The sequence below is a fragment of the Gracilinanus agilis genome, chromosome 6 (assembly GCF_016433145.1).
Source record: "Gracilinanus agilis isolate LMUSP501 chromosome 6, AgileGrace, whole genome shotgun sequence".
In the NCBI taxonomy this organism is placed as follows: Eukaryota; Metazoa; Chordata; class Mammalia; order Didelphimorphia; family Didelphidae; genus Gracilinanus; species Gracilinanus agilis.
In genome coordinates, this window is record NC_058135.1 from 237,044,692 (window position 1) to 237,072,416 (window position 27,725).

The 27,725-nt window shown below is 41.0% G+C and overlaps 1 protein-coding gene across 1 annotated transcript in view; it reads right to left on the bottom strand.

The window, feature by feature from the left end:
• Positions 1-27,725, bottom strand: part of DENND2B (DENN domain containing 2B) — a 266,694-nt gene that overhangs the window by 59,667 nt on the left and 179,302 nt on the right. The window contains 1 exon segment of the mRNA XM_044680976.1: positions 8,930-9,034. Coding sequence (XP_044536911.1) covers positions 8,930-9,009 — 80 coding nt within the window. The 5' untranslated portion in view covers positions 9,010-9,034.

Consider the following 27,725-nt stretch of genomic DNA (forward strand, 5'->3'; position numbering starts at 1 on the left):
ATGAAAGTGCTCTCCCTTGTGGTTGCTGTCCTTGGGGAAGGGATGCCAATTTGTCCAAGTTGGGTACAGCTATCGAAACCACTACAATCATTTTGCTAACAAAAGCATTTAGGCTGCTACTCGTCACCCAAGAAAAGAAACCCAAGCTGAGCTAGCTGAGCTAGTAAAAAGCCAACAGGTATTAAATAATATCTATCACACTCAGTGATTAGAATAGCCTAGATCCCACTGGAGAACTTGGCTGGGCTTCTACCTGACCCCTGGCAAATAGCAATCCTCGCATGCTCAAAAGTGTCTGATTTGGGGTTTTTTGAGGGAGTAGCTTACTGGGGAAAGAATATCTATAAAGCAGATAACTGGTTTTCTATTTGTGTTTTACTATGATTTCAACATGACCTTGTGGTCAAGTCAGAAAAGAAGGGAGAAAAATAGTCAGAAGGGAAGGAAAATTAAAGGAAAAGAAAATAGAGAGAGGTGAATGGTCAAGAAAGATGGAAATGAAGGAGAGAAATAGTGAAAAAATGAGACAAAAGGGAGAGATAATGGAAAGGAGACAAAAAGGAGAGAGGGAGGGAGGGAGGGAAAGAAACAGAGAGAGAGAGAGAGAGAGAGAGAGAGAGAGAGAGAGAGAGAGAGGAAGAATGATACACAGATATAAAAATGAACAGAGACAGAGAGAGAGGTTGTGAAAATATGAGAGATTAGGATAATGAAGTAAGGAGCACAAGAAGTGGGAAGAAATAGAAAATCTGAGACACAGAGACACTGATACAGAGAGATAAATCCAGAGAGTAAGATGGAGTAACAATTCATGCACTCCCATTGGTACTGATCCCCTTGAGAACGTGACCCAACTCCTTAGCTGGTGACATAGTACATTCTCATATAACACATCTAGACAATGCATTCTCGGCAGGGGATGCACCATTTATTGGCAAACCCAGCCAGGGACTTTTCCACTGGGGAGGCTTCCTTTAACACCTGAGCAAGAAAGCAGTTGGAAATTCGACTTTTATAGGGTGGGTTGTTTCTGAACAAAGAGCTTCTTGGGCTTCCCATTCAAGTCTGGTGCTACCTGGGCTCTCCCCACCATCACCATTCTGTCATACCTTTACCTGGACATTAACCATTGACCTTAAAGGCAAAAACAATTGAGGTTCCCTTTATTGTTCACAAACTGGTTCCCTCCTCTCCACTTGGAAGGCTGGAGACTCCAGTCAGAAAAGCTCCCAAGTCAATCCCCACCAGTACAAACCTACCCAGCTTCTGCCCCAAACTAGCTAGAGTCTGCTAAACAAAGAAACCATCATATCTACTTGTCCCAGGCCCCAGGGCTGCAAGGCCACATGTGCCAACTACATCCGGGAGAAAGCAAACAGAAGAAAGTACAGACAAAAGAATGCAGCCGGGCTGGCTCCAGTGTGTGGGGAATTCAGTTATGAGGAAAGGTGGGTAGTGAATTTATTCCTTTTGAGTGGCCTCGAGTCTGTCTTAACAAACTAGTAAGGGCAGGAGCTCAGTCTGATTAGAACCATGGACTAAGCTCCTGCCCTTATTGAGCACTGCCCTGAGAAGCAACATCCAGAAAGAACCTGTCCATGTCCTTGTTCTTGGGGGTATTGATGGTCTAAAGGGGAAGAGCACAAACACCCAACATAGAAATGATCTCCAGTCTAATGCTAGAAGGAACTAGAAGGGCTATTACCAGAAAGAAGATCCGTGTGTTTGTGCTAAGGAAGTAGCTTGTTACTTTTAGACTTAAGGGGGAAATGAGTTCTGAGCTATTTTTGAGGGGAGTAGTTGTGGGGGTGGGGGAAGCATGGCCTCAAAGAACTCTGTTCCAAATAGGGGAGAAACATGGCCCCCCCAAACTATGCTCAAAGCAAAGTTCAGCAGTCTTCCAGATGTACTTTGAGCAGCCCCCAAGTCACCCTGGGGGAATTAAGACATCCAGTCTTATCAATCATTTCCCACTCTTTGACACAGCTCTCAGAGCTTCTAGAGACACCAAAAGGTCGTAATCTATTCCCTGGCTAAAGGACATTGTGGTAAAGCAAACCCTCCTTAATCCGCTTGGGACTGAGAAGTTGACTGACCATTGAGCCAGGAAGAGCCACTCACTTAATAAGCTATAAAGAGACCAAGGAGAAAGGCTTCAATTTCCTCCCCCCAAAAACCTCCAAAGAGCAGCTGGTGAGAGAGATGGAGTCTTTTTTTTTTTCTCCATTTGATCCTTTCCCCTCTTGCACTGAAGACCAAGGGATTCCCTGGGTGTTGCTGCTTCAGCTAATTCACATTCAAGAGCAATTTATAGCCAAGTCCCTGAAAAGGCATCCCTGGGATGCGGAGGTAAAGGAGAGAAGGAATAGAATCTGCCTCCTCTCCTGTCCCTCAACCAGCAGAGAACCTTGTAAACTTCAGAAGTCTAAGGACTGAGACTCTTCATGGGTAATCCTAGGAGTACTGGCAGGTTGCAGTGTCTGTGCATCAAGGGCCAAGGACAGAATGGGCACACTCAAGGAAGGTAATTTCGGAACATTACAAGGAGCCCAGCAGAAAGCTACACTATATATCTAGGGGGAAGAGCTTGAGAACTCCAGGAAGAGGACTGCCAGTGAGGTACCCACTTTGCCATGTGCTCTAAGGGGGAACCCACTTTTCCCTTGGATCTATATACACTGGTAGTAAAGTGTGTCACAGATTTTCAGGGAGATATTTTGTATCAATTGTTCTCACTATACTATTTTAATAAAATATCCTTTGCTAAAAGTTAGTAAATCTGGGTATCATTAGGGTACGGAAGAAGCTTGCTTATAGGGGTTTGTAAGATGGAAATCAAAAAATACCCTCTCCTGGACCCTGAGGGAAGATGTTGCAGCCACTCTCTAGGGATCCAAGCTGTCAGTTAAGAAGAATTCAGAGCATTTGTTACAATGGGAAGCCCAGAGCCCAGCCACAAAACCATCATTTCCAAGCCAAGTATCATAGGACCATAAAGGAAGGCCGATTCAGGGTTTCAGGGTCCAGGAGAAGGTAACATTTAAACTAAGTCTTTACAGATTTCATTAGGGGACAGGAGATATGGGGGGAAGTTTCTGGGCAAGTGAAACAATAAGAATAAAGGTGCAGGTATGGGAAAGTACAATATTACTTGGCAGTCTTAAAATATAGTGAAATGTGTAGGGGAAATAGGTCAAGATAAGCCTAGAATGGAAGGTTGTGAAGGACCTTAAAATGCAAGGATGGAGAGCCATAAGGTTTTCTGAGAGTGACAATATCACACTCAGGTTTTGGGGAGATCCATCTGGCAACAAAGTACATGGTGTGGTGGAAAGAATGCTGGATTGGGACCTGGGTTTGGATCTGACTTTGCCGCTAACTGCTTAGCCTTAGAAAAGTCCCACAGCCTTTTCAAACACCTCAGGAAGTCAAGAAGGTTGTATTAGATGGTCTCTCTCTAAGATCATTTGCACATGGACTGTGGTTGATTTTAAGGACTAGAGGAGGGAAGGACTCGAGGCAAGGAGACCAGGAGGTAATGGCAATAGACTAAGCCCTCAGAAGGCCACCAGCAAGCAGTTAACTACCCAGATGCTGGGTTTCATCTTATTTCATCTTTAAATGGACCCTCACTGCTGTAAGTCAATTTTTTTATTCTTATCTAACTGGCTGCTCAAAATTTCTCTCTTCAAGCCTCCCACATCATCCCTTTATCCACTTTATCTCTCAACAGAGGACCATTCCTTGTACTTGTCTGAGAAAAACAGGTCTCATGCCAAGAACTTCCTCCCCTCCATTTCTCTACATCTCAAAATGCCTGAGATCATCTCCCATTATCTCTTCCTTTTAAATAGGTGATCCTTTTTCACATCCCTAAGGCCAATCCTTCTTGTCCCCTCGATCCCATCCCTTCTCATCTTCTCTAGCAGATTTCCCCCCACCCATGTTCTTCAGTCTCTCCTTCCCACTGGCTCATTCACTGCTGTTTCCAAACACATCTAGGTTTCCTGCATCTTAAAATTTTTTTTCATTTAACCCTACCATTCCCTTGAGCTCTCTCTCCTAGCAAAAGCTGTCCATACTCATTGCCTCCATTTCCTCTCCTCACTCTCTTCTGAACTCTTTATAAACTCCAGTTTCTGACCTCATCCCTCAACTGAAATGGCTCTTTCCAAAGTTTCCACTGCTCTTTTTCTTAACTGCCAAATCTTTTTCTCAGTCCTCATCTTTCTTGACCCACCCCCTCTAGCCTTTGTAAGCCAGCTATCACCTCTTCCTGGATACAATACTGTTCTCTCCTAGTTTTCCTATTATCTATTTTCTCTATTCATTCTCATTCTCCTTTGCTGGGTCTTCAGCCATCTCCTACCCCCTAATAATGCATGGGTATCCTTCAAGGCTCTGTCCTGAGATGTCTTCTCTCTCAACACCACCCCCTCTCTTGTAGTGATCTCATCAGCTCCCAAGGGTTCAATTATCTCTAAGAAGCCAAAACCCAGATCTATATATCCAGCCATTATCCCTTTCTTGAGCTCTCATCCTGAATAACCAACTCCCTCTGTTAGATATTTCTAACTAGATGCCCCCTAGGCATCTCGCTCCACAAGGCCAAAATAGAAATCTCTCTTCCCCTGCTCCAATCCTGAAAATGCCCACTCCTCACCTCAACATCCCTCAATTTCTGTCAAGGACAGAATTCCTCTCAGGCACCCGGATTCACTGCCCCAGGGTCAGGTCTGATGCTTCACTCTCCCTCATCTCTCCATAATTAATTAGTTGCCAATTGTTGTGGATTCAACTTCCACTAAACATCTCTTAATGACTCATCTCCAGTTACACAACCTCTAGTTGAGGCCCTCATTACTTCTTGCTTGGATCAATGAAACAGCCTCCTAATGGGTCTCCCTGCATTGTTTTCCCCATTCCCCACTCCAGGCTGGCTTCCAAATAGCTGTCAAATGGACAACTGTAAAGCATAGGCCTGACCCTGCTCAAAAAGCTTCAGTGAGGCTCCCTCGTTCCGCTTCTCAGCTCTTCAAGACTTTTAGAATCTGACCCAATTCTCCTTTCCACAGATTCTATGTGTTCTAGCCAAATTGGCCTCTTTAATGTTCCTCATCCATGACATTCTATCTCCTGTCCTCATGCCTTTGCCCAGGCTGTGCTTCATGCCTGAAATGCATCCTCTCCTTACCTCCACCTCTTAGATGCCTTCAAAACTCAACTCATGAGTCATCACTATTAAAGCCTTTGATGTCCCTCCAACCCTGGAAATCGCATTAGCTTTATTTTTCATGGACCTTCCATTTCTTATATGCATATACAACATATTATTTAGATATTACATATCATAGTTTTATATTAATACAATAAAATGCAAGATCCTTGAGGGCAGAGGCTCTGAAAACCCAGCACCCAGCACCATACCTGGCCCCTAGGGCAGGAATAAGGACTGGCTGTGTGATTTCATTTATATGGGAAATTCCTGGATGAAATTCATCTACTAATGTAATTACTACAGACTACTACACTACCATTACTACCACTACTACCACTACCACCACCACCACCACCACCACTACTACTACTACTATAGCTATTACTGATTCAGTAATACCTTGGATAATCCGTCTGAAAACAATTGGTGAAATCCCAAACCAACAAAAACCAAGGCAATTATTTCCATATGAATCAATATAAATCCAATTAATTTGTTCTAGACATCCAAAATACATACTAAAAACACATTTTATAGAAAATAAATATAATGTTTAATACTGAAAAGAAAAAAGAAATTAATATAAAATGAATATAAAAGACTAATGTAAAGAATAAATGAACATTTAACATGGCATTAGCCTTTCTGAAGATTCTTTTTGGCTTATGGAAGACAGTGAGAAGGGGGGAGAGAGGCTATTGGTTTTTTGTTTTTTTTTTTTTTGGAAGAGGAATCCCCCTCCATGAGGACCTTAGGATCAAGGCACTATCTGGAAAGACTTTGGAAAGAAGCTGACATGTAGAGGAGTTGTTCAGCTGAGATACTATGGGAGAATTTCTACTTGACTGAAATGAGATATCTCACTTCCAAAGAGAGAGCTCATTCATTTTGTATATTGTCAAGTATATATTCTTCTCCATATGCTTTATCAGGTTTTCATTTGCTTTCTGTATGGATAAATGGATTTACTGTGTATTTGCTTTTCAATACATGCATTGCTCACACTGAGCAGGAGAACACGTGGGTTGCCTTTTGTTTTTGCAGAATTAGCATCAAGGTCAAATGGGCATACCAAGGAAATACAAGGCAACTGACAAACTGAGACAAATTTTTTTTATGGAAAAAATTGACAAAAACTGAAACTGATGATAATCGATGTCAACGAAAACCAAGGTATTACTGTATTATTCCTAACAAAAACAATAAGAGCAACGAGCATTTATATAATACTTCTGTGTTTACAAAGCCCTGCACAATTTATCTCACTTGAGCCCCCGGCAACAAGTATCTGTAAGATAAGAAGGGACTATAATTTTCCCCATTTTACAAATGAAGAACAAAGGCAGAAGGGGATAAGTGACTTGCCAAGGATCACCCAGGCAGTGTCAGACTCAAGAGTCGGATGCCAGAGAATTCCATTGGGGAGAGGGCATTCATTGCTGAAAGCTGATAGCCAGGAGAAGGATGGACCATTTGGAGAACATCAATGGACCTCCAAACAACCACAACAACCCAGAGGCAGAACTCTGACTAACTGGAAGAAGAAATCCAAACCAAAGCAGGAAGTCCTTGACCCAAATCATAATATTTACACTCTTGTAATAGAACAAGTTGGCTTCTATACTACACTGCATTAACTGGAATGCCATGGGGGCTGGTGGAGGGATACCCTGGGGCAGGTATCAAGGAGGATGATGGGAATTCTTTTTATGAGTTCACCTTACAAGACAAAAGGGGCATAGCCCCAGAATATTGGGATACAACAAGGAACAAAGATCATAAAATCAAAAAAAAGTTGGACCTCTTCCCATTTCTTGCCAGCCAAGAGGGCAATCCTGTTCCTGCCAGACTTGTGTTTTGTTTTGTTTTTTAAACTCTCATCTTCTGTCTTAGAATCAATACTGTGTACTGGTCCCAAGGCAAAAGAGCAGCAAGGGCTAAGCAATGAAGGTTAAATGACTTGCCCAGGGTCACCCAGCTAAGAAATATCTGAAGCCAGGACCTCCCCTCTCCAAGCCTGGCTTTCCATCCACTGAGCCAAACTAGCTGCCCCCCTCAGATTATGTTTTGACTACAAAGGGAGACAGAGAAGGGGAGAGAGAAAGGAAAAAAGAAATGAGGCTAGTGAAAACCCAAAGCAGCAGCAAAGGAGTGATGGAGTTCCTGGACCCAGCACGAGTTTGAACTAAGGAACAGCAAGACACAGAATCAGGATGAAGAAGGGCATAAAACCCAGACCTCATCCATCACTATGACTGTGAGTTATGTGAACGGTGTAAGTCCCAGAGTGCAGAAGTTGACTCTAGATCACTCCCTGTTTTTTACTCCCTTATGGGGGAGGTTTTTAAACCCAGGGAAGCATGAGAAATCTGAAGGGCTATATAGGACCCTAGAGGACATGCTGCTCACTGGAAGAGCTAGATGGTTAACTCTAACAAGCACAGGTGCTTTTTCCCTTGGGCTAGGGAGGATAACCAAGATAGTCGTGTAAATCTGTATAAATGGGTTGATCTCAGGGAAAGGGTTCAGAGTTGTTCTGAATGTTTCTATAGGTGAAGTTGAGTCTTTTCCTTTTCCTACTGGGTTTTAGAAGGTCTCTGCTATATTAGCCTGAGTGCTTTCATGGAAACTAAGGGCCTTTTTTATCTTTTCTCTAAAGAATTAAGGCAAGCTAAATTCTAGTGTTTCCAGGTTAAATCCAGGGTAGAAGCGGGAACCAAGGAGCCTGCGAGATTGAAGCTACTTTTTAGAAATCCAGAGCCTGGGTCATAGGTTCCATAACTCTATCCTAACACTCAGAAAAAAAAGTGATGAGGTTTCATTGTTAGATAAGAGGGTCAGGAAGAACTGGGTTCAAGTTCTGTCTTCTGAAAGGTATTGGCTATGTGACCCTAGCAAATCACTTAACCTCTCAGGGCCCCAGACAATTCCAAGACTAGATGCTGTAGTATCTACTTAGATTGAGGGAGCTTCCTCAGTGGGAGTTCTTAAATCAATGAAATCATAGTCCAAAAACAACAAGAAAAAGCTAATTCCCAATGTGGGAGTCATTTATGAATCAACTCTCTTTGGACATGCAGAACTAAAGTCAAACCCAACATCCAACTAGAGAAGTCAACTCTATAGGCAATTACAAGAGCTCTAATCTGACCTATTCAAACAAGCAGAAAATAGAAAACAGAGAGAGGAACAGACATTAATATGTCCTATAAAACTCCCTCCCTCTCTCTCTCTCTCTTTTTTAAACTCTTACCTTCCATTTTTGAATCAATTGGTTCTAAGTGGTAAGGACTAGGCAATGGGGTTTGTGACTTGCCCAGGATCACACAGCTAGGAAGTATCTGAGGCTTTCCATTATCTTATGAAAAAATAAATAAAACAGAGAAGCTTGCTGCTAACACTATCTCCCAAATCTCTAAGGGAGAGAAGGGTTCTTGGCTGGTTCGCTTTTATGCTACTCTAGCTTGGTGAGGAAGGGTCCTAGAAAATCATCTTAGGGCAGGAGATGGCATGTACCCACAGGATAACACAGGACAACTGCCACCCATCCCCCTTGTTTCTGCCCACAGGCATGCCTGATAAGGCTGCCCAGCACTCTACTTGCCTCCTGATCCGGGCCAGCTCTCCCCAGGCTTTCTGGAACTCAATCTAGCTTTGTCTCCATCCCAATCCAGGACCTTTCCCCAAGCGTCGCCCTGGCTCCTCACTCACCGGCCCAGGGTCTCCCGAGGTGTCTTAGTGCCTCCAGCTCCGTGGGTGATGCTGGCATTCTTGTTGGCAGTCATGGTCATTTCGGCTCTCCGTGAATCCAAGTCCCTGCGAAGAAGAAAGGGTGCATGAGGGGCACGATTCCCTGGCAGGCAGCTGGTATGTCTGATACTTTCCCCAAGGCTGGAAAACAACCTTTTTACCAGGCATCCACTCCAAGTATGACAACACAAAGTTCTGAGGAGCTCCAGGGCTCTTAATCTGGGGAGAAGGGGAAATTAGCTTCTCTCCTTTAGTGCCTCCAGGGCTAATTATCACTTATTAGTGACAACCTCCCTCCATGCCAAGGACTCAAATAGGAAAAAATACTACTAATAATTAATATTTATATAGCATTTACTAATACCAAACGCAGGTATTGCTTCCATATAGCAGCTTTCTCCATCACAGTTTCTACATATTGCAAGTCAGCATAAGAAATTAAATTGGAATTTTGGGAAAGTTTTGCTGAAGTCTCAAATAATACACAAGAGCCAGCAGATGAAAAGAAAAAGCTTAGAAACTCAGAAATACATAAAATACAGCATTACAGTATTTTATACTTATTATATTGTATAGCATTATGTAAAATCAACATATTTTAATCTTTTAATACCACAAATATACATACTTTTTTTAAGTTAAAATAAGAAAAAAGTTAAAGTTTGTGAAAAGAACTTGAAAGCCAGCAAATGATACCCAAAGGCTAGAAATGTTAACACTGGCCTACACATGGCCTAAGACCCAATACTTAAGCCAAAATTTGCAATAAGGTACTGTAAACACCCCATAAAAGAAAAAGAAAAAATTCAGATTTCTTCTCTGGTACAAAGAGAGGGCCAAAAAGATTTATGTGGAATTTCCAGATCTAGAAGATGCCTTGCTCTAACCCCCAGGATGTGGAAGGGATACCTGTACTTACTAACTTGCTTTATAATTATTATTTCATTTGATCCCCACAATAATGCTAAAAGCTAAGTAAACTCCATCGTTCTCATTTCTACAATATCTCAAATGTGTCCCTTTCTGCCCATTTATTTACTTCGCCTCCTCCTCCATGCAGGCCCTTAATTAATGCCCCTCCTCTAATATATATTATGATAACCTTGAATTTGGTCTGAGAGTCCATTTCCAGTCTGTCAAAGACAATACTGCCAGAACAATTTTCTTATAAATGCCAGTTCTGATCATGTCACCCCCTTTTGCTCATTTCAAAGACCTTCAATGGCTCGTTACCCATTAAAGTCTAAATTCCTTTCATTGGTACTTAAGGCCCTCTTTGACCTGGTCCAAACTAATCTCTGTAATTACATCTCCAACTATTCTCCCTTTTGTGAACTCCACGTTCCAGAAATATTGGACTCATTTGCTGTTTTCCAAACACATCCCTCATTCCCTACATCTCATGCCTTTACTCATAATGTTCCCACTGCCTTGAAAGTCTTTTCATTTTACTTTATCTCCAATTGCCTATCCCCAGCCAAATATTAACTAGTTCCTATGCATCCCCTTTAAAGACTTGTTTGAAAGTTATCTCCTCAAGAAAAATCTTTCCATAATCTCTGGAAAGAAGTGATATTTCTATGCTCTCAATCACTTTTTTTTTAATAGAAAGAAGCACTATTAAATTGTATATATGGCTTCCTGCTGGCCACATTTTGTCTTAGGAAATCATATTAATACTATCCATGTTCTACTATATTTTTATTTTGTTCAATATTTCCATTGCTTTTCTTTCATTTAAAATTTTTACTTTTTAAAAAATATTTTCCCATATTTCCATGATTCATTTTCTTTCCTATCCCACCCAATTTCTTTTTAATCTGATTTGAAGCACTCTGAAGTGGTGCCTGCGCGTTTTTAGATTCTTGTTTGTATTATAGATCCCAGGAAACATGGCTTGTCTCCCCTATTTAACTGTAAACTTCAGAAGGATGTCTACACGTCCAAGTCCTCTACATCTCCCATAACACTTAGCACAGAGCCTTGCTCATCTCACTCAATAATTATTTGATGAATGAATAATATAAAATTAATGTTAAATATTACTGAATTTCCACATATATATGACCACTAAAAGCCTTAATCATCCATCTATTACCTTAAAACAAATAGTTCCTCTTGATTTCAGAAGCATAAACAGAATTTTAATTCATGGGAATATGAAATAAATGCCCTCTGATGGCTTTTCAATTTCTAGGATCTTTTTTGTTGGGGAAAGGGGAGAGTAGGCTAATATCAATGTTTCAGTAGATTTCACTCTAATGATGGCAGCTCACTATTAACTAAGGATGGTCATAAAGTCTTCTGATTGTTGCTTCCTAGGAGTAGGGGATGCCCTATCACAGAATAATGCCAAGTATTTATAAAGCCCCCAGAAAACCACCCAAAACATGAGATTCTTTCCCTCTTAAATTATAGCCTAAAACCCACCCCCATCAGGATTTCACTATTCCCTGTCAATGAAGATACATCTAGAGTCATGTTGGGAACTCTTTCGCCCAACTGTACATAGGTCACACCAACTTCCATCTGCTGCCTTCCATTTCTTCTTTTCTCTTTCCATGAGGGATCAGCCCATGGTCCCTTGACTCAGAATAACTCAGCTTCCTACATCTTAAGTTTGTCTACTTGGAAACTTAATTTCCTAGGAAATAAGTTCTGGGGCTCAGGCTCTAGGGAACAGTACTCCCCCCACCTCCAAGGAGTTTCTATATCTTCCCCCAGTTTCTGGCCACTGATACTACCTAAACTTCAGATGGAGCTGGCTGAAACACATTTCTATCTGGTTTTACACTTAACAAACAAAATCAATGCAGAAAGAATTTTAAAAAAGAAAAGAAAACTTCCAAGTAAGGAAAAAAAATTTGCATCAATTATCCCTGACCAGAGTCTCCTAACCCAGATACAGATGTACCAATTCCCACCATAAGACCAAGAGCAATTCATTAATAGATAAGTGGTTCAAAAATATGAATGAAGAATTTTTCAAGAGAGCTGCAAGCAATCAGTGACTGTTTGAAATAGAGCTAATAGGAAAGGGAGCTTAAAGCAACTGTGAGGTTTCACCTCAGACCCTGCAAATCAGCAGAGGACCAAAAAAGCAGCAAAAGTCAATGAGGAAGGGCCGTGGGAAGACAAGCATACCAAAGCTATGAAATGATCCAACTGTTCTGGAAAACAATTTAGAAGTATGTGAGAAAAGCGACAAAACTGCTCATACCCTTTGACTCTGAGATTGTATTCTAGGGCACATATCCCAAAGAAGGTCAAAAACAAAAAGGTCCATCACACATGGAAATATTTTGTGGCAATAAATACTTTTGGTAGTGGCAAAGCATAAGAAATGTTCTTTTTTTGTTGGGGGAACAGCAATTAGGGAACGAATAAGTTTGTGCTATAAAAATATAATGGAATATTATTATGTAGAGTTTTTTGTTTTAATATTTTTGAAAAACTCTTACCTTCTGTCTTAGAATTGACACAAGTTTCAATTGCCTCTTGTTATATAGTGGTTTTTTTTTAAATTGAGGAATAAGAGGAAATCAGACAGTTAGGGGGAGCTAGGTAGTACGTGTTTTAATATTTTTGAAAAACTCTTACCTTCTGTCTTAGAATTGACACAAGTTTCAATTGCCTCTTGTTATATAGTGGGTTTTTTTTTAAATTAAGGAATAAGAGGAAATCAGACAGTTAGGGGGAGCTAGGTAGTACGGTGGATAGAACTCCAAGCCTGAAGTTGGGAAAACATGGGTTCAAATCTGATCTCAGACACTTCCTAGATGAGTGACCCTACGAAAGGCACTGGACCTTACTGTCTAGCCATTGCCACTCTTCTGTCAAAACTGATCCTAAGAGAGAAGGTAGGGATTAAAAGAAAAAAGAAATCAGAGAAAGATGGGAAGATTAGTATATACTGATGGTGCAGATTAAAATAAGTAGGACCAGGATAACAGTATATTTATACAATGAATAAAACGATGGATGAAAATTGGTGCACTGGAGATGGAGTCAGGAAGACCCGAGTTTAAATCTGACTTTAGACACTTATTGGCTGTGTGAATCTGGGCAAGTCTTTAACTCTGTTTGCCTCCATTCTTCCTTTGTAAAATGGGCATCATAATAGCACCTACCTCCCAGAGTTGTTGTGAGGACGAGCTATTTCTAAAGGATTTTGCAAATCTTATAACTATATGTTAGCTATCATTATGAAAAAGATTGGTCATAGAAAGCCACATCTGGAGTAACTGGAAAATCGGTAAAAGATTCAGATATGCTTCCGGGGACCAAGAGGGCAGAGTGTCACATTAATGTTAGATAAATCACTATATCAGTAGTTTTTGCTTTTTTCCCTCCCTTTTAGCACAAGGGATATAATAAAATAAAGTTTAATTTCAAGGGTAAGGGGTAGGTTGGGATACATCCAGAAATCGCTGTGATGGAAAGGCAAGAAGCAGCAATAGAATTTAAGCTTATCTAGCCAATCCTAGACTAGACCATTCTTCACCTCTCATCTCAGCTAGCCAGCCATCCTGGCCATCTTGCCCAGCTATCAAAGGCATTTCCCATTCTCCACTGGGTCCCTTTCAAGCCAGAGGGCAACCAATTTCCCTATGAATCAATTCATCGATCCTTTTCCTGGATACTACTACCATGTATGTGGCCTATCTCTCTTTTTCAATGTAGGTTCTTTAAGGACATGGATTGTCATACACACATATTTTTATTCCAAGGATTTGGTACTATACCATTGTCCCATCTCTGTGTCTCTGCAGCGAAGAGCTCCCATTCCTATAATACCCTTCCTTAGTCTTGTTGGAGTCTCTCCTTTCAAGATTTAGCTCAAGCACTATCTTGTATAAGGGATCTTTTTATTCCCTGCAGCTACTAATGACTTCCAAACCAAGTCAACAGCATTTATTGAATGTTCATTGTGTGCTAGCCACTGTGCTAAGCTCTTAGCATACAAAATAAAAGCAAAAGGCAGTCTCTTCTCCCAAAGAGCTCACAGACCATTGTGGAAAACAATATATAAAAATACTACAAAAAACAAGATATTTACAGGATAGAGTGGAGTTGACCCCAGAGAGAAGTGAGGAAAGACTTTCTGCAAATCAGATTTTAGTTGAGACTTGGAGTCAGGCAAGCCAGGAGGCAGAGGAGAGGGAGAATTTCAGGAATTCAGGGTAGGGAATCAGGCAATGGACAGCTCTCTACTTTCTCTCCATAATAGTGGACCTATCGTTCTTATGATTCCTCTCTTTTCCATAAATACAGTTGTTTTTTAATCCTTTCTGTTGTTCTTAGCTTTCCTCACCAATTTCAAATCATTCTGAAACCTAGAACTCCCAACTATGCCACAATTTAGTATTTATCTTCTGTATCTCTTTTTGCTTTCATCTTCTGTACATTTTAAAAAAATTCTGAGTTGGTGAACAATCTGTGCATCGACATAGGTCTCTTTAGACAATATCTTTTTTCCTTCTCATCAGAAGAAATTCTTCCTTTTTCTTGCATCTTCCATAATTTCATTCTTGGAAGCTTCCCATTATTCCTCTAGGGCTAATTTTCCTCATAGAATTCCAGGAGTCCTAGTTATTCTTCCATTGAGTCTTTTGAAACTTGCTCTTCAAAAATCTAGGGTACATGCCACACCATTCCCAGTTTTTGCTCTCCCCTACCACAAACTCTAGAATGTAACAATCCATTTTTGATAAGCAAAAACCACCAATACAAGTGACATAATGGACACAAAATTCTGTCCTAATAGTCACCTGTTTTTCTGCCACTGGGGAGGGAAAAAGGGAAAGGACCTGAGGTATGTTTCATTAGCTGTTCTCTCGGGCGGTCCTAGGTTTTTCAGTTATTAAGGCTCAACTTATTTTTATTTGTCTTTTCATTTGTAACATTATAATGACAGTGTACATTCTTCTCTTGGTTGCCTGTTCATTTTGGTCTATACAGCTGGAACAAATCTTTCCATGTTTCTTTGAATTCCTCACATCCATCATTTCTCATTGCACAATACAATACTATCCCATTATATTTATCTAGTTCTTTTAGTCATTCTTTAACTGATGGGCAACCATTTTACTTCTTGGCTAACATGAAGAGTGTTGTTATGAATACTTTTTTTTATATACAGGACATTTTGTTTCCATCTTCAGCTTTTTTGGAGTATATGCCCAATACAGGGATGGATCAATGGACCAAAGAATGTAGTTGATTCAGTCACTTTTTCTTGCCCAATTCCAAATGGATCTCCAATATATTTGGAACACTTCACAACTCTAGTCACAATGCATCAGTGTACTTGTCTTCTTCCCACAGCCCCTCCAACAATGACCATGTACAAAAAGCATTTTCAAGAGTCTGTTTCTCTCCATCATTTCCAATAACTGTCAAAGTTAATTTCATCTTCAGTCCTTTTCCAATCAATTGCCTTTCTGCATGGAAGAGCAATTCTTTGAAATGTGTCTTTTCACACTTATTGTTTCTTTCTTTCTTTTTTTTTTTCAATTATTCTCTTGGGAACCTATACCTGAGTAGCCCTTCAATCACACTGACCTCTGCTGATGGTGAAACCAGACATGATAGGGTAGGAACAGAATTGGGAAGGGTAACTGGACAGTGCTTTTCTAGGATTCAGTGAGGACGTAGTCTCAACCAAAGAGACAGTTGAAACAAACTCAGAAGACTCAAGATTTCTTTCCATCTTCTCACTAAACCCTTTTTACTCCCTCCCTCTCATTCCCAGATGCCTCCTTTTCCAACCTTAACCTCAAAACAAAACCCTAAATTAAACTTTTTGACCTAAGTTTAAGTTTTTAGCTTTCTCTCCTACCAGATGTTCTATTTCCAGCAAAAACAGATTGTGTAGAAGCCTCAAGTTGGATTTAAACACTTCCCATAAGCATAAAGTGGGGTGAGGGTTTCTTGGGCAGTTCTAATCCAAAAGAACTCTCCCAGGGCTTCCAAGACAGCATCAAAGACACATGCATAACAGCATGCCAGGCTGGGAACTCTACCCCTTGTCCTTGTTCAACCTTATTCTTTTTTCCCTCTGCGTCTCTGTTTCTTTCTTGTCTCTCTATTTCTGTGTCTTTGTCTATCTCTCCTTTTCTCTCTATTTCTCTCTATGTCTCTCTCTTCCTATCTTTCTCTGTTTGTCTCTGGCTCTCTCTACTTCTATCTCTGAATAGAATAGAAACTCCCTTATTTACCTGCCTCATAATTCAGATTAACTTCTAACTCAACAAGCAGGTCTACGTCTATTTATTAACTTATTCTGTTCAGTGCACCTAAACTTCGTGACAATGCCCATAAGATAAGTAAAGCTTCCTTTGGTAATGATAGAGAGACTCCCAAGGAAGATAAGGGAATCTGATCAAAAGGAGAGAGAAAGTCAAGAACAGAGTACAAACCACCACCTAGATTTCCCTTATTGTCAACTAAAACATTAATTGAGCAGCTGCTTTGGTAACAACTTACAATCACATTATACATAGGCAAGACCCTATGGATAAGGTTTAGGAGCTAGCCTGGTCCTGGGCTGACTTGAAGAGATATGCATTTCTCATTCTCTTCTGGAACATCTCAGGCTGGATTCAGGTTGGGTTTTTGGCAGTTTCCCAGCCCTGGTTTGCAGACTTCCACTACCAAAAGCTGTCTTCTCTCTTGGCCAGGCAATGATAAAAAGTTGGTTTAAAGGGCTGAATAAGATTCTATGCCTTATTTCTCCAATCTGGAAAATGGCTCTTTGGATGGCAGAAAGAGGGAGATATTCCTTCTTCTCCTGGGTTTCTCTGCAGTGCTGGATGTGTTCTTTATCTCTCAATTACCAAATTAGATTAATTCAAGGTGGTCCCAGAAAGGAGAACTAGAAGCAATAATTGAGAGGTTTGATATAAGGGAAAAGCTATCCACTAGGAGAATGGGCTGCCTAGGACATTGGAAGTCTTTGAGAAGAGGATGACTCCTAATTCAACAAATAGTACACACTTCCCAAATATTGAACATTGTTCTAGGCAAAGGGGAGATACAAAGTTTAGAGAAGAAATGACATTATTTGATGCCCTTTCTGACACTGGCTTTCTATTGCGATGTCTCCCTCGTACTTGGAACAACATGTTCAAAAATGAGCTAATTTCCTCCTAAATCTACTCCTTTTTTATTAGCAATACTAACGCTTAACCCAGTCTCCCATGGTCAAACACCTCCTGTTATTTTTGGCTCTTCCCTCTCTCCCACTTCTAATATTCAAGTCCTTTCAGTTCCCCTTCCCTCCGCATATCTCTCATTTTCATCCCTTCTATCTTCTTGCTGACAACACCCTCATTGACCATTCACCTAGAAAACCACAAAAGCCTTTAAACAGGTCTTCCAAAGGCCACTCCTTCTCTGACCCAAACCATAATTTATACTGCTGTCAAGACAAATATATTTATGCATGAATCCTGTCATGTTCAAAACCCTTCCACCGCTCCCTACTGCTTCATGAATAAAATTCAGAGTTCTTTGTCAGTCCTCAAGGGCCCTTCAGTATGGCACCATGCTATCCTTCTTGGTAAAAGAATAACAACAATAGCTTGGTAATAGTTTGGACTATGTATCTCTATGTAGTCATATTCAATCTATCTCAATCTACAGAATCTAAGACCTAGAATAAACCTCAAAGGCCATCAGATCTAACCCTCTTCTTTTTATTTTTGTACCTTTTTAAAAAAATTAATTTTTTATTTTTTTTCCCAAATTTTACGTCAATTCAATTTTTAATAATCGTTTTCTGACATTTTGTAATCTATGTTCTCTCCTTTCCTCCCACCCACCCCTTCCCTAAGACAGTAGGTGATATGATACAGGTTGTACATATCTGACTCTCTTCTACAACATCTCTCCAAAATACCCATCCATCCTTTTTTCAAAGATGTCCAATGTCCTCTATGTCCTGGGTAGTCCATTCTACTGGTAGGTAGCTTTTTTCTTATATCAAACCTCTGGAACTCTCAATCACTATTCCTAGTTCTGACTTCTGGGGCCACATTGAATTAATTTAATCCTTCTGCCACATGATAGTCCTTAAAGTCCTCAAAGAAGGCTATCGTATCATCTAAGTCTCCTTTGCCCCAATCTAAATATCTCCAATCTCTTCAAATAATCCTTTCATGACATATTGGGCAGGATCTAAAGGAATTAATACAACCCCCTTTTTAACTCTGGACTTTTCTTAATGTTGGCTACAGCAGCATTTACTTTTTTTTTGACTAGGTTACCCTACTGACTCACGATGAGCTTATAGACTATTAAATGCACCAACCACCCTGCTCCAACATCATTTCTCTGACAAATTGTTGACTCGCCACACTCCTTCCTGTCTCAGTAACTGGGAAGTTGTTTTTTAGAATCTAAATGTAGGACTTCAAATTTTGTTGTTAAGATTCAACACCGCCAACTGGGCCTATCATTCTAGCCTGGTCTGACTTTCTCACATTTCACCAGCTTCTCAGCTGCTTTCTCATCCTGGAACATCTTTAGATCTCTCATTAGTGAGTTCCTTCCAGGAGGCTTCCATTTTAGAAACAACCCAAGGTTGGCTGAGCTTCATTCCCTACCTTCTCACTCTTCCTAGTCTTTACCACCATTTTTTGTGCAGATGCCTTCTCTTTCCCTCTTCTCCTTGCTTTTTAGCTCCCTTTTATTACCAACTAGAATACAAACCTCTTGAGGCCAGGGGCCATCTTTCTTTTTGCTCATATTTATATCTTCAGAGCTTGGTTTGGCATATACCATTATTCAGTCATTTCAGCCATGTACCCCATCTTGGGTTTTCTTGGCAAAGATATTAGAGTGATTTACCATTTCCTTCTCCAGCTCATTTTATGTAGGAAGAAACTGAGGCAAAAAAGGCTAAGTGGCTTTCACAAGGTCCCAAAGCTAGTAAGTGTCTGAAGTCAGATTTGAACCCCAAAGAATGAGTCTTGGCACGTCATAAATGTTTATTGCTTGCCTGTTTGTTGCCTAGGCTATACAGACCTTTTCTGGGATCTATCTGGCCTCTGTCATCTGATCCATTAGCTATTCCTGCAAAGTATGTGTTGGTTTCAAATTTGATAAGCATGACATTTATACCTTCATCCAAGTTGTTGATAAAAAATGTCGAACAACACTGGGCCATGGGCCACAGCTCTCCACTAAAGACCTCCCTCCTAGCTGACATCAATCCATTAACAACTACTCTTTGGGTCCAAATACTCAATTAATTCCAGATCTCCCCAAATGTTCTATCCTTCAGCTCAGAGTCCTCCATTTCCCCCACAAACACAAGTTGAAATACTTGGCTGAAATCTCGGCACACTGTCCTTCTAAAGCATCCTTACATGGACAAACAAATGGAATCCTGGCATGGTCTTTCCTTGATGAAGCTGTGCTGATTTTCAGTGATCTCAACCACTCTTTCTTAATTCTTCACAAAGCATCCCTTTAATAAAGTGGTCGAGGATTTCATCAAGAGTAGAAGCTCATCTGGAGTCTGCAGCCCAAGCCCTCTTTTCCCTTTGGAGAATTGGGATAATATTTGCCTAGATCTGGTCCTACAATACCTTTCCCTCTCCAAGAACTTTCGGAGATCGCTGACATGAGTCAGCAACCACAGTTGCCAGTTTTTTGGGTCCTCGAGGACGCAGCGTGTGTGTTTCCAGCCTGGGGACTTGGACTCAGCGAGGGCAGCAAGATGCTGCCAGATATTTTCTTTACATCTATTGTCTTGCTATCCCCTCCTACCCATTTTTGTCCTATCTTTCTCAGTCCAACAATCATTCTTCTTGGAAGGAAACCCAGAAAACACAGCAAGAAATGAGAAGCCAGCTTCCTCACCATCCAATGTCATTCCATTTATCCAAATCTTCTCTCTGATTCTCCTTTTCTCTCCAACATACCCTACACAAACCAAAACTCTATTGGCGTCATCCTTGGCAATGAGTACCATGTCCAACCCATCCTAGCTTTGTTTCTGACAATTTTCAGTATGGTAGACTCCTCTTATGTGCTCACCTGCAATTATTGGCCCTTTTCTCCTCTATATTTGTTTTGATAAAATGCAAATGTGTTAAGTCCTATGTAATCAACAGATGTTTCTTTTTTCTCTGTTTTTATTTTTATTTTCTGGGTTATACATGTATTATTATGGAAAACATTTCCATATTATTAATTTTTGTAAGTGAATAATCTCATAAAAGCCCAAAACATATACCCAAATAAAAGCTCTGGAGGTGGATAGTATTCTTTTCATAAGTCCTCAGAATTGTCCTGGATCATTGTATTACTTCAACATAGGTTTCTTTGAGGAAGCTCTTTTCCCCCCGTTTTCATGGGGATCATCTCCACTTATGTCTTCAGAATTTCCTTCTTGAAATGAGTGCAGATCAAGATATGCCATCTTCCATTATTTATCCTTCCTGAGATTTCTATTGTATGTATGATATGTGTCTTCTATCATGACATGAGCAAAATGGAAATATGTAAAATATGAAAATATGGGTATAACCTCTATCAGACTCTTCACCACCTGGGGGAGGGGAAGGAGAAAATCTGAATTTTAAATGACCAAAAAACAATTAGCAAAAATTGTTGCCACATGAAAAAAAAACATTAAAAAAGAACTTCCTTCCTGAGAACTTCATATCCCTTGAGCCAACTTCCTTGGAACCAATAAACAGTATTGATTCTAAGATAGAAGGCAAGGGTTTAAATACACACACACACACACACACACACACACATATCTCACGATTGATTCTAAGATAGAAGGGAAGGGTTTTTTTAAAATGTCAGGCTAATGGATCTTACAAATCCCTTTAGACTTCTTGAGCTCTCCCACTTTCCCTCCTTTAGAGTCATACCATCATCCCTACACCTAGAATTTATTTTCTCCTCTACTATATTTGTTGAATTCCTATTTTAAAAATAAAATCTATCAAGAGACATGGTTATTGTTCAGTTGTTTCAGTCATATCTGATTCTTTGTGACCCCATTTGGGGTTTTCTTGGCAAAGATTCTAAAGTGTTTTACCATTTCCTTTTCCAGTTCACTTTACAAATGTGGAAAGTGATTTTCCCAGGGTCACCTATTTGAGGCTGGATATGAATTCAGGTCTTCCCGAGTCCAGGCCTAGCATTCTATCCACTGCACTACCTAGTTGTCCAAGAAACATGAGGTACCAGTTATGTTTGATGCCCAGTGCTAGACACTGGAAAAACAAAGACAAAGACAAAAACAAAGATAAAAACAAAAACAAAAACAAAGTCCCTGCCCATAAGGAACTAACAGTCCAGCCAGAGAAGCAGCCTGTATACACACGTGGCTCATCATTTGGGGGGCCTGGTGCTCCCCTTAATGGTCACTGATTAGAAGAGCCAATTATTGAAAGGATTTTTAAATTAGGGAATGACTCTATACTGAGCTTTCTCTTCTTTTGACTCTCGCTTGTGGCAAATTATTGCTTTTCATGATTGTTATTTCATTAAACTGCTCTGGAGTGCTGGAGGGAGCGGAGGTAGAAAAGAAGACAGGCTTCAGCATATGGTAGCCAAAGCCCACCATGTCCTGTCCTAAGTGAGCCAGATCCTGGGTTCAGGACTGCATCATACATTGGCTCTTTTTCCATCTTAGGGGAAGGAATACTGAATTAATTCGGGGTGGACATGTCCAGCCTTGGAGGCCACCTGTGAGTCTGATAGGTTCAGAAGACTTGGATACAGTGATCAGAAATGACTGGCAACAAGGGGAGACATACTTGGCAACTATTTCAGGGTTTTGGGGAGAAGAAAACAGTAAACCAGTTGGAGGATGAGCACAAGTCCTCCCCTAAACTGGCGGAGGTTCATTGCACAGTGTAGAAGTGAAGTGAAATGCTAACAAGACCTAGTCAGCACTTCCTATCTCAGTGTTTATGACTCAAGATCTCAGCAGACCGTGTAACAATCATTTTAAGTTACTGATTGCTTAAATCTTGTCAACGTGTCTTGTGAGGTTCTATTTTTTTTTTTTAGCACTTATTTTGCAAGGAGTAAATAAAAATCTCTCTTATATTTGATTCACAATGTTTTGTTTTGTTTTTTTAACTTTCTCCTTTAGGGAGATCCTAGACATGGGGCAAAATCAAGGTATAAGGAAAGAATTAAGTAAAGAGAGAAGTAATTTTGTTTGTGATGTCAGAGTGGGGAAATATAATAAGCTGAAGAGTGTGGGAATGGGGAGCCTCATCCTTGCCAAGCTCTCCCATGTTTGATGGGTTCAGTCTCCTGGCCCCTGAGTCCAGCAGTGGTTTATTTATTGTTAGACATATATAGGTATAAAAGGTCTAATACCTATCAATGTGTCCTCACAAGTCGGGTTAGATCGGTCCCTCTTCCTTCCCTCCTGTAACAGAGTTACAGTTTTTATAGTGTTTCCTAAGCAGAGACAAAGTGGTCCAAAGATGCGAAAAGCCCCTTTTTCTCTGATGTAGTTTCTTGGTCATCTAAGGGCATACAAAGTCTCACTAGTGTACAGTCAGGGCACCATGTGAATTGTCTTCTTCTTTCTCTAAAGAGCAGCAAATCTCTCCAGATTTTCTCTGGAAGCTCTGAAGCCCAAACTCTCAAATTTTTGAAGTTACTCATGCATAAGGCAAATTACTCAAAGCTTGAACTAACCAGGAAATCTCTCTTCTTTGCTGGAAGGCTAGATTTCAAGATCATACTGCCCAGGGAATTCAAATTTACAAAGTAGAGGGCAGCAAGGTGGCACAGTGGGTAGAATGCCAAGTCTGGAGTCAGAAAGACCTGAATTCACACCTGAACTCAGATATTTATTGGCTGTGAGTCCCTGGGCAAGTCACTTAACCAACTCTGTATGCCTCAGCTTCCTTGTCTGTAAAATAAGTTGGAGAAGGAAATGTCAAACCACTCCAATATCTTTGCCATGAAGCCCCCAAAATGAGGTAACAGAGTCAGACGTGACTGAAATGACTGACCATGACAACACAAAGTAGGTGGGAATTTAAGAACAGTGAATCTCCTTGAACTTGTCTCCCAGGTTGTGCCCTTCAGTTTTCTTTACTGCTCCTGGTTAGAAGGAGCAAGGAAAGAATCTCTACTCTAATGCCCTTCGATTGTGGAATGGCTGAACAAATGGTGGTATCTGTTGGTGATGGAATACTATTGTGCTAAAAGGAATAATGAACTGGAGGAATTCCATGTGAACTGGGACAACCTCCAGGAATTGATGCAGAGTGAAAGAAGCAGAACCAGGAGAACATTGTACACAGAGACTGATACACTGTGGTACAATCAAATATAAGGGACTTCTCTACTAGCAGCAATGCAATGACCCAGGACAATTCTGAGGGACTTATGAGAAAGAGCACTATCTACATCCAGAGAAAGAATTTTGGGAATAGAAACACAGAAGAAAAACATTTGTTTGATCACATGAGTAGATGGGGATATGATTGGGGATGTAGGCTCTAAACAATCACCCTAGTGTAAATACTAATAAAATAGAAATAGGTCTTGATCAATGACACATGTAAAACCCAGCGGAATTATTCATTGGCTACAAGAGTGGGGTGGGTAGAGGGGAGGGAAAGAACACGACTCATGTAACTATGGAAAAACACCCTAAACAAACAAACAAATAAATAAATGTTTAAAAATTTGGGGAAAAAAAGAATCTCCACCCTACCTTTACTATGGAAGATGAAATCCTTAAAAGCTGAAAATTCCTAGAGACCACATAGAAAAGGAGCTGACTCCAGTCAGATAATCACTGAGTTCACAGCATCCCATTTTTTTAACTTCAAAAGTCTTCAAATTGATCAGGCACTAACCATGACTCACTCTATAATTTTGTAAATCTGATTAAGGAACTCTTCAGCTCAACTGTAGTCTCCTCCTGACCCTGACCAATCCCTACTTACATTTATATTCCAATAACTACCTACCGGTGGTTTTATCCATAGTAGACTTGCAGTAAATATCTGATCCTTGTTTTAGAGACATTAAAAACTTCAGCACTCCTAGTGATGCTGTGGTAAAGGTCATTCTTGGAAAGAGTCCCCATTCATAAAAGACCACCACTCAAAGTCAGAGCTTGACCTCAGCCTAGAACTGTCCATGAGACAATGATCTCATCCTGGAAAACTTCAAACAATACCCTCTTTCCCATAGCCTCCATCTCAACAGCAAATGTTCCTCTAGAGTTACAAGCCCCATTATTGGTTTTCACTCTCATGGAAACTCTCTTAACAGATACTGATGGATTTGAAGGAGGCTTACCAATTGATTTCTGAGATGACAGCATTTGTCTGCTTATAAATGCCTTGTGCCCTCAGCTCCAAGTGAGCTTCTCCTTCTTCTAATCCTGCCTCCCAAAAGAACAGCTCCAATATATTTACAAGGAAGATCTTAAATTCTGCACAGATCTGCAATGATGCTACCATCTGCCTGCTGGCTCCTTGTGGTCCTCTAAAAGAAGGCCAGCTCTAAATCTCCTATGACATCATTTGGCCACCACCCAAGAGATGCTAAGCCTTCACTCTTCAAGAGAGATAAACTGCTGAAAACGTCAACAAAGGAATGGAGTAAGACTGATACACAACACTGGTGTAATGGGGGAGAGGAGGGTATTTCATTTAATTCCTGTCTCCCCCAAGGCTTCCTAACTGAAAGTCCATTATTACCACCTCTCTGACACCCAAAGGCTAGATTCAAATTCAGAATGGATAATGGAACCACCCGATGTAGCCTGGTATGGCTTTGCTTTTAGTTGCAATTAGGAAAACCCCTCGGTCAGTTCCTGGCAAATCAAGAAATCATTGCAAGACTGCCAGAGCTAGAAGGGAAGAAGAGGAGAGGAAAGAAGAGGGCTTGAGAATAAAGGGGAGGAGAAAAGAGAGGGGAGAAAAATAAACCCACAGTTTCAAATTCTTACCTACTACCAAGCCAAGCTCCATTAAAAAAAATGGAATAACTAAGATCATAAACCAAGTGGTTCTGAGCTGGGATGGAAGTGTGAGCCTTGGGCTCCTTCATTCTGGATTGTAAAAAGCATAAAGAGATGGATACCTGGCAGGGTCCCCAGCAGAAAATAGGGAAGGGCTGGCTCCTGTGGGTTCTCTCACCATTTTACAATTTGCAAGCCTTTGGATTCCAGAGTCCAACATTTATTTTCAGTGATAACAACCACCACCCTCTATCCCAACTTTGGAAGGAAACAAAGAGAAAAAAAAACCATGGATTGAAGTGAAGAACAGCTATAATTGGGAGTCACTGTCAGAGTCCAATACCAGGACATCCTTTTCCTGTTCTCCCCTCCCCACCCCCAATGGCAGAATTTTTATTTTCCTGCAGGGCCAGAGGAGCTGCAACACCAATGAAGGACTACCCTTTCTTCCCCATTTCTATTTCTTAGATTATCTTCCTCCTCCTACCTAAGAATAGAGACTCACAGATTAAGGTTAAACACTTTTTCTACAAACGCTAGAGCTGCTATGTCTGGTTGAGATGGGGAGAAGGGGCAGATTTTATCCGTCAGTCACTGATCTGTATCTAGCTCTTTTTTTTTTTTATGGGGATGGGTGGGGATCCACCACTGAGACAGACTTTCCTCTCTCTTTTAACCTTTCAGACGCTACTTGGCAGCAACAGGTGTTTCGAGGTTCCTGAGCCATGAGCCAAATGGGTTTTCCCAGGATCTGCAGGCTCTAAGGGACAGCAGGCTCATCTCTTTAGAAGTGTGGTTGGCAGGTACAAGCCTCCCTTCCTGCAGCCAGGCTCCAGACCAGAACCATTTCCTTCCCTCCTGGCTAGAGAAAGAGGCACAGTGCAGCTCTCCCACCCCTGTGGTCCTCAGTCTCACTTCTGAACTCAGCTGAAGTGCTCCATCTCCATTCAAGTCTGGGCTCATGAATAAAACCTAAAGACTGTCCTGAGGCAGGCTGGACAGCAGGGGGATTCCTAGGCTAGGGAAGCATCCAGAAGTTCCAATTCATCACTCTCCAGGAGCTGGGAACCTGGACAAAGCCCTGAATGCAAATCTGCATGAAAATGCGTTCTTTGTTCCCAAGTGAGGAGTTCTCTTTGCCCCGGGAAAGTCATAATCCTCCATCTGTGACATCACAGCTGCTCTGACAATTGATAATTGTCTGTGATGTCACAAGGTGAGCTCTTGCAACTCTAGGGGCAGGAGCTAAAGAAAGCATCAAGGCAGGATCTGATTTTTAATTCAATTTTCATTCATTCATTCATTCATTCTCATGCAGAGAAAGGAAGAGAGAGAAAGGAACAGTGGTGCATTCTGTGCTGGACAGCCCCAGGAGAAGGGTCATGCTCCACTCTTCAAGAAATAAGAAGCTGTGTCCAGTCTGGTCCATATTGGACTGGGTCCCTTCTCTCTCCATCATCCAAGCTCTGGAGTCTTTAAATTCCATTCAACAAGTGCCTACCACGTGCCGAGCGGAAAACCTGGAAACCAGCAGCAAGCTTTGGGGTGGAAAACCTGGAAACCAGCAGCAAGCTTTGGGGTGGAAAACCTGGAAACCAGCAGCAAGCTTTGGGGTGGAAAACTTGGAAACCAGCAGCAAGCTTTGGGGCTGGAGACCTGAAGGCACTTGGGGATTTGGAATCAGCCTAAAATATTTTAAACTGAAGATCCACAGAAAAGTTACCTGCTATCACACCTGGAGAGTTGAAGGGAGCTACTAGATGGTGCAGTGGTTAGAGTGCCAGGTTTGGAGTCAGGAAGATGGGAATTCAAATCCATTACTAGCTGTGGAACCCTGGGCCTGCTTCAGTCTCCTTATTTTTAAAATGGGGATAACATTAACATAGGCATCTAGGTGGTGGATACAGCACTGGGCTTTCTGAAGCTAGGCTGGAACTCAGGTCCAGAGTCAGGAAGACCTGAGTTCCAATCTAGATTCAGAAAGTTCCTAGCTGGGCAAGTCATACAACCTCTGTTTGCCTTGGTCTTCTCATTTATAAAAAGAAATAAAAATAGTATCTACCTTATAAGGTTGTTGTGAGAATCAAATGAGATAGTAAAGCCTTAGAGAGAAGAGGATTAAATGGGATATAAAGCCTTGGAGAGAACCTGGCAAATAGAAAGTGGTATATAGATGGTAGCAATTACAGAGCTATTAGCTCTTTTTTAGCCTAGGAGAGAAGTTCTTGGGAGACTCTCCAGCACAAATCCAGGTCAGAAGCAGCCTGCCTGGGTGAGAGCTCTGGTCATTGACCCAATGGTCTCAGAACCTTTGGACTCATCGCTCTGGGTCTTCTCCCAATTGTAGGTCCAATCTCCCAACTGGACCAGAGTCTGGATCTCCTAGAACTGAAAACCAACCGACCCATAAGTATAAGGCAAAATGGTAGATACAGACCCAATGGAGGGCACATTTCCTGACCTTCTAAGAGCTTCCCACTTCATAAATCAGGAATTTAATCCTTTATTCCTTACCAATTAACCTCCTCAGTGGTCAGATCCCAGCTACCTTAATACTTCCTATGAAGCTTTCAGAGAAAAAAATGCCTCAATTCCCCCACCTTTGGGACTGGGAAGAGAAGAGAGCATGCCAGAGGCCAGTTATCTCCCAAGGCTGGACAGAAGGTTTATGCCAATTTATAGACATAGATTAGGGTTGATTAAAAGCTAATGCAATTGTTTGTTTGTGAACCCACCAGAACTACCCATCCACACAATGGCATCTCCCTTTAAGGGACT